The sequence below is a fragment of the Perissodus microlepis genome, chromosome 7, assembly GCF_051167445.1.
Source record: "Perissodus microlepis isolate ML-2025 ecotype Zambia chromosome 7, ASM5116744v1, whole genome shotgun sequence".
Lineage (NCBI taxonomy): Eukaryota > Metazoa > Chordata > Actinopteri > Cichliformes > Cichlidae > Perissodus > Perissodus microlepis.
This window is the reverse complement of record NC_140467.1, coordinates 41,616,151-41,623,856: the sequence shown is the minus strand read 5'-3', so window position 1 is coordinate 41,623,856 and position 7,706 is coordinate 41,616,151. Positions and strand designations below refer to the sequence as shown.

Here is a 7,706-nt window from a genome sequence, read left to right as displayed (position 1 = left end):
GGTATCGGAGAGTGAGAGAGGTGTGAGAATCATTCCTACTGTTCTCTATAAAACTGTACAACAACTCTTCTTTCTGTGACTGGTGAGCACTTCTGTCAGGCATAAGATTACACAATTATTTTTGTTATACACCTTCAGCCGGTTTTTAAGATTGGTATAGAGTACATATTACTTATTATTGCACTACTGTCGTGCACAGGTTTTTTTTTTTAAATCCTAGGCTGTACTATTTTTATTCAATTACTCAGTTCTTTAACTGACCCAATCTGACCCACTTAGGATTAAGCTGGCTGGGCTAGACGGAGCTCGTGAACTAAAAATGAGTGTGACACTCCCGGTCTATGACATAGTACACGAACACCGTTAAAAACAGTAGCATTGCCCTTTAAGTGAACCGTCCAATGACACCACCCGCCCGGCTCGGCTCGGCTGACAGTTTGGTGACCGAGTGACGGAGATTTGGGGATGCTGTCAGAACAAGGTAAAAGCGGCGAAGCTCCTATTCTGATCAAGTATCTCTGAGGTGTATCTAATTGGTTTCTAACTCGTCGCAAAGCCTGTAGGATAAACGGGTGTTTCCTTTTTTCCTTAATATTCTTGTAGCTAACAACCTGCTGTTAGCTAACACTGCGGTTTAGAGTCACTAGCTAGCGTTAGCATGAGCATAATGGCATTTAGCCGTCTGGTGTCAAGTGCCAGTCCACAGTAGAGGTCAGATAACTTCAAACACATTACTGTTAAACTGTGTGAGGCTGTCGACCCCTCTGTTTTGGCTAAAACTGTTAAATTTAAAGCGCTCAGGGCCATGAATGAAATGTTGTCAGAGTGCGCTGCACTTAGCGTTATATGTCGCTTCTGATGTCAGGTTCTCGCTCTGCTTCTCCAGAGCTGGGAAAAAGATGCTATTTGTCGCCTGCATAAACGGGAAAAAACATAATTCCCCTGATTTCATGTGTAGATTAATACTTATTGGCTTTAAATGACAGGCGCACAGCATGCCTCATCGTGTTTACAGCTCACTGGCTCGTCACTTGCGGTCCTTTTGCTACACGTCGGGATAATAATAACCAATCCAGTCATTCCCCGTCGTGTGTGGGAAGGCGCGGACGGTTTTCCAGCCCGCCCCGAGCTCCTCTCCTCCGGCTGTCTTACTGTTGGATAATGTCATATTGCCAACGCAGGGGTGTGTTACACAATCAGGCCGTCATGTAAAACAGAAACACGTGTCTATAGGCGGTGCTGAAAAACGCACTTCTGTTTTTTACTGGGCAACAAAAAGACCGCAGAGTGGGTAAAAACAGCTGCCTCTCGGTTATTTTCGCAGCTTTCAGCCTGTTTTATCATCCATTTGTGATTGAGATGAGAGGTGCGAGCTGAACATGTGTTTTCCTTACAGAGAGGACAATGATAAGAACATGATCAGCGCCGATGGCTTCTCAAAATGCGAGGCGACCCTGCAAGAGACAGGGAGGAGGAGGAGGCCACCCGCAGAGATGCTCCATCTGCTGTCAGCTGTCATTGTTTGGCTGGTGACCGGCACCACCATCTCCAGTCTCAACAAATGGATATTTGCCGTTTACAACTTCAGGTACCCTCTGCTGCTGTCAGCTCTGCACATGCTGACAGCCATAGTGGTGGATTACGGCCTGATCAAGCTGCAGGTGATCCGCCACAGAGGGGTCGGAGAGCAGGACCTGACCCCCAGCGCAAAATGTAAGGTGTTCCTGTTGAGCCTGACGTTTTGTGCCAGCATCGCCTTTGGAAACATGGGTCTGAACTATGTCCAGCTGTCATTTGCACAAATGATATACACTACCACCCCGCTTTTTACCCTGGCCATCTCCACACTGATCCTAGGCAAGCAGCATCACATCATCAAATACACAGCCATGATGCCCATCTGCCTGGGAGCCTCTTTCAGCATTATGGGAGAGGTCCAGTTCGATCAGACTGGCTGCTTCTTTGTGTTCGCAGCAACCATGCTGAGAGGAGTCAAGTCCATCCAGCAGAGTGAGTACCGCTTTCTCTGCATCACTGTCCCGTTTTGCCATGCTGGGAAACTGACATGTTGTTTTGTCCCGTTGCTAAAGAAAACAATAACCCAATTGACATCAGGGAGCATTTTAGACACTGCAGCCGTCTGCGGTCCTGGAACTTCTTAGAAATTTGGTGATTCACTTCTCCGTTCATAAACGCACCCTAGCATTAAGGTGGAATGGCACATTGGCTGGTTTTTCAGTTGCTAGGGGAACGTGATAAATAAACACATATGTTTTTGTGGTATGCCCCAGTGGCTGGCTGATCTGTTGTATGTTTATGTTGGTTTCTAATATAAACTTTAATTTCATTATGAAGATGATTTTATCGTCTTTACATTTGCTGCTCAGGTTTCGATTTACTGAATAAGCTTTTTGTACAGTCAACATTTCAGAAAATCCACCACAAACTGAGAAGTTTTTGAATTGCAAATCAGTCAGGTTCTTCTCTGCAGTCCTGTGTGTCCCTCACTCTCTAACTTTCCTATCTAGCTATAAAGACCTAAAATGCCCCCAAAATAATAATAAAGGCCAGATTGTTGCTTGATTTTGTTAAATCTTAAATGATTCTTAAGAGAACTTTAAAGTTCGTGATTGGATTATCTAAATGAGGTAAAAATGAATGTCTTTCAGTTGAAAAAACATGCGAGAGATTCCTTTCTTAGATTGATGTCATGTGGACTAACTTTTGCCCTCGCTGCATTTGTCCGGTGTACTCATTCACCTAATGTTCTGAGCTCTCACTGGAGCTTTCATTACATAAATTGCTTTAAAGCTGCAAACCGATTGCGCCACAGATCGGTAGCTTAGCTTCTGCAACGTCATCAGTCTTCATAAGAATGTGGTTGTCAGAGAGGGACAAAAAGAGTCTCTAAACACACGTATAAAGAGAGGCCCTGTCTTTAGTCTGTTGCAGAAGCAGACATGCAGGTTGCTCAGAGGAATGTAATGCTGCACACTTTGTTCCTGGTGGAGCAGAGGTACAGGCACGCTCATAACCTCAGGGGTCATCACTTTAAATCCCTTCTTAACAAATTGCAGATGTTTTTTGCTTGTTGCTTTGTTTAAATGTTGGAAGGAAAATGTAGGTCCTGCTTTTGCTTTTGGGATGTAATATGTAAACGATGTCCTGAACATTTTATTTTTAATCATGGCTAAAATTTTATGCCCTCAGATGTTGTCTCATGTTTCAAGAAGCTATTTTAAGCCTCTTACGCATGTTGTTGCAACAGTTTATTTTTGTACTCTGACACACTTTGTTAGGGCATTTTTTTAAAAAACATTCAGCATTTAGAGTTTTGTTTTGTTGTTTAACAGTAATGTGTTTGATTTTCCATGACATCATGGCGTATTACACAAATTTCCCAATAAGGAGATTTGCATAATGAGCTTCTGACGTACTTTTCGCTCTCCTTTTGATGGACACACACGCACATAAAATCACACGGACCTGCTGTTATGAAAGTACTCCCTGTGTTTTTGCTAGGAAATATGTCTGAATCGATTGGTAGCAAAAGTATCTTTTGTAATGGGGAATGTTACAGTAATACAGATTTTTTTTGTTGCCTGTTGCAGCTGCTCTCACACATCATGGTAACTACATAGACTGTATATAAAGGCTGGACATAACTACCACACTGGACTCATTTTAAAGGCTCTAGGTTAGCATTTGGCCCCTGTCACGTGAGCCAGACCTGACCAAATATGGACGAGAGAGTGGAGCATTAACCTGTCAGTTAGTGCTAGCAGGCTCTGTTAGCATGCTATGTCCATACAGCATTGTGCTGCAACACACTGATAGAGATATTTGCTAATTAGACTAATAAAGCACTAATTTTCCACTTACCACAGCTGATGCACAAGCTTCTGGGATGCTCTGCACCTCATAGCAAACCAAAACATTAGTAGACTTTTAAACATGTTCCAAAAAGTAGGAACAGCACAAGCATGGTGTAAAAGCTCCGGCTCAGTGAGGCACAGCAGATAATCATCACCTGTCTGCGATGTTATGAAAATAAAAACTATGAAATGTATCTGGTTATATCAGGCTGTAAACATGTGGTTTAGTGTTGTAATTTTCAGCAACTTTTGGCATGAGAGTCTATTGGAATGTACTGCTTTAAGTGGTCGTTAAAGGAACTTCCCTTCAGTGTTGACTTCCTTTTCCAGCTTGCCTAAAACACACATTATTACATTTTGACAGACTGAAGGGTAATAGCCATTTGAATTGTGTGTGTGTGTGTGTGTGTGTGTGTGTGTGTGTGTAGCATTGCTGTTACAACAGATGCAGCTGTCACAGAGAGATTACAGATGTAAATATAAAGTAAACCAGATAAACTAATTCTCCCTGAATGAGTACAGATCAGGACATTGATGTGACTAGATAAGCTTGAAGTGTTTCCTCTTTCTATTGCAAAGCCTCTGCGTACTTTCATTTGTATACATGTCTTTTCTGTATACGCAACTCTTTATGTGCTGGGGTGGGGGTTTGTCGTCACCAGTCTCATCAGACCGTTGATGCACCTGCAGCTCCACGTTGGTGTTATTGTGCAGCATCTCCAGCACCTACAGCATGTGTGGGACTATTAAATTGAAAGAACTGCTGTCATGTTTTTTAGCTTGTGACACCGTTAGCTGTGCCTCAGTATCTTTACTTTGACACAGCTGGGCAGTGCTTAGTTTTCTGTTTTCTGTATGGGAATAAGTAGTGTGTTCTGTTTGTAACTGCTGTGTACATTTGTCTGTTTTTATAGGTATTTTACTTCAGGAGGAAAAGATCAACTCCGTGTTCCTGCTGTACCTGATGTCCATTCCCAGTTTCTGCATCTTGGCCATAGCTGCTCTCGCCTTGGAAAACTGGGCCATGCTTGAGTCGCCGCTTCATTACGACCGCCACCTGTGGATCTTCATCTTGCTCAGCTGCCTGGGCTCGGTCATGTACAACTTGGCCAGCTGCTGCGTCATCACGCTCACCTCGGCGGTCACTCTGCACATCCTCGGCAACCTTAGCGTGGTGGGAAACCTGCTGTTGTCTCAACTGCTCTTCGGCAGCGAACTGTCGGCCCTGAGCTGTGCCGGCGCAGTGCTCACGTTGTCTGGCATGCTCATCTATCAGAACTCAGAATTTATCGTTAGCTACCTGGATGCACGCAGGGCCAAAGCAAAAGGCTCCGTACGAGTGGATTTTCACAGTGCACGTGGAGAAGACTCTGTTAAAGCTAGTGCGTCTGATAAGACCTATCATCCCCATCATCAGGGCACAGACAGAAAACAGGAAGACAAAATGGACTGAAAAGAAAAGAGGAGTTGTACCCTAGTGTGTGACTTTATACAGCTATAGTGTTGCCAACAGTGACAGATGTTTTTTAAAATTTTTTTGACTTCCTCACTGTGCCACTTTATTTATCTCCTATTCACACAGAACTGGAGTCTGCAGAGAGGAAAAGTTGCCTTTTTGCATTAGTAGTACTATTATTATTATTATTATTATTTATTTATATTTCTTTGGTTCACAATGAAGGTAACATTTTTTTTTTTTGCCCTTATCCGTGTCACATATAGCCTATAGCGGTATATGCATGCATGAGCACACTGAACTCTTTGATACCTCATCAGGTATTCACACTGTCACTCTTACTACTCCACTGTGAAAATGTTCTCGTATCCAGAGGGCTCTAATCAACGTTTTGGGTGTCTGTTGTGGATATTATCCGCTATAGTAAAGCCTCATAGATGGAGGGGGGAGGCGGGGCCTCAGATCTGAGCGGGCACAATTTGTAATAAAAAGCTATATTTATGGTACTGTTACCTGACACTCTCCCGGCCCTGTTGTGGTAAGGGACTGGGTGTTTTTGGCAGCTTTTTTATGTAGACATGTAATGTGGGTAGCTTGTTAAATAAAGGCAAAGGCACTGCTGTTGTGAGTGTTGGTAAGTTACGAGTATGGATAGAGCTGACACTTCTGTGCAATGCCACATCACATTTCCTCTCCTGAAGCACATTTTTAATAAGAGGCTGTGTTTCGCCCTACTATAGGAACGTCAGTGTGGCTTTCCACTTCAGGCCTAAATTTTGTTCTCGCACCAACCTGGAAAGACGGTCTCTGTAGAGCTAGTCCAATTATTTCCAACTTTTACAACGGCGCACTGATAATTAGGTTCACAAGGTCTCTAAGGAGTGTCACTCAACCTTAGCTGGCTTTTCCCTCTGGAAGACCCGAGGAGGGGAAAAAAAAAAAGACTTGAGATGTACTTTAAGGTCGCTTCTTAAATCCTAACCTTTGTGTCATTGTTAAGCCAGCACGTCTTAGAGAAACTGACTTCTTTTAAAAAGTGTTCCATTTTCACTCTCAGTATTTAAAAAGCATCTTATTATGACATATTTTAGCCCCCCTCTGATATTTATATGAAAGAAAATATTTATTTTTTAGGGCCTTAGCAATAATCAGAGGGGGTTTAATGCTGTGGAATTTGGTCCTCAAGTGTCTTGCAGCTGTATACATGTAAAGTTTGAGTGTGTTAAAGCAGACGCTTGCATGCCTTTGCTCCAGAAAGCATCCAAAATGTCCTCGGATGCTTGTTGCACACCTTCCTACATGCACGGTATGCCAAATGTTTACTTTAAAGCTTTTTTTCTCTCTGCTTTTTTCTTTTGTCTTGTGAAACCTGTTCTGTCAGTGACCAGATACGACCAATGCTCACGTACAATGTGAGCTCTCAAAAGATGAAAACAACAAAGCTCTGCGTGGAAAAAGGCTCAATATGACACACCAGTTTTTTCAGCATGTTTCACTGTAAGAATAAAAGCAAACAACGCCGCATGTTGATTCAGCTGAATAACATTTCAAGGATGTCATTCATGAAAATTACTCAAAACGTGTAAGATGCTTTTATAATTCCATGATTAGTTGAAAATGGTTGCATTTAATTTCTTTTGCAGTGTGTATGGTTTTACTGGTTTTATATTTCTTAATAACACCACTCACATTTAAAAGTGATGTTCAACAGATCATTTCACTGGTTTTAGGCTACTGTACTGAATACCTCAACTCTTAAACAGGACTTATGCCCCCTTGCGTTCATAGGACTGAGATCAAGCAGCTTTTCAATAGTCATAAAGAAACCACAGCGAGGGAGATCGATCACAGATAAAATAGTTCATATATACATTTTGACAATTTAATAATCGGTAAGCTATAGTTGGTTTGCAGGTTTATGATCTAATTTCACAGTCTCAGCTCTGTTTGGCAGGTTTGGCTACTTGTTCTTGTCATGTTTGAGAAGATTATAAGTCTGGAGAAGATAAAAAAAACAATGCAATTGTTGCATTGACACGGTACGAAGACGCCGCTTAAAAAAAGCCTACAGTTCCTGTGTGCATTCTGGGTTTGATTGTTTGCGAAGCTAGTTGGATGTAAATAGTTATTTTATTTTGTTATGTATTTTATAGTCATATGACTGGTTGAAACTATACTGGTTCAGGAATGAAATGTCTGCCTCATGCCTTATTTGGACATACTGTAGATGAGAATGCAGTTTTGATGAATGCTGTTGGTGTTTTTCTTGTTTACGGGCAAAGATATGGCTCATCCATGTACACGTGACCTGCAAATGTATGAAAAGAAAAAAATGGACTGGTATAATAAAATAACAAAACCAAACACCTCATTTC

At 42.1% G+C, this 7,706-nt stretch overlaps 1 protein-coding gene across 3 annotated transcripts; it reads left to right on the top strand.

Annotated features, from left to right (window-relative positions):
* The first annotated feature begins 302 nt into the window (after nucleotides 1-302).
* On the top strand, nucleotides 303-7,702 carry slc35e4 (solute carrier family 35 member E4). 3 transcript variants are annotated; one of them, XM_084935117.1, is made up of 3 exons: nucleotides 303-481; nucleotides 1,397-2,010; nucleotides 4,790-7,702. In XM_084935117.1, the coding sequence occupies exons 2-3, from the start codon at nucleotides 1,416-1,418 to the stop codon at nucleotides 5,326-5,328; spliced, it is 1,134 nt and encodes a 377-aa protein (XP_084791243.1). In that variant the 5' UTR covers nucleotides 303-481; nucleotides 1,397-1,415; the 3' UTR covers nucleotides 5,329-7,702. The 3 variants fall into 3 exon arrangements, with proteins under 3 accessions (XP_084791243.1, XP_084791244.1, XP_084791242.1); XM_084935118.1 differs by lacking the exon at nucleotides 303-481 and adding an exon at nucleotides 983-1,287; XM_084935116.1 differs by lacking the exon at nucleotides 303-481 and having other exon boundaries at nucleotides 1,295-2,010.
* The last annotated feature ends 4 nt before the right edge of the window (nucleotides 7,703-7,706 follow it).

Bases quoted from the DNA above. Each gene is read 5' to 3' on its own strand.
- slc35e4 (XM_084935116.1), top strand. From the start codon at position 1,380: ATGTGTTTTCCTTACAGAGAGGACAATGATAAGAACATGATCAGCGCC. The intron at 2,011-4,789 runs GTGAGTACCGCT...CTGTTTTTATAG, and splicing joins AGTCAAGTCCATCCAGCAGA to GTATTTTACTTCAGGAGGAA.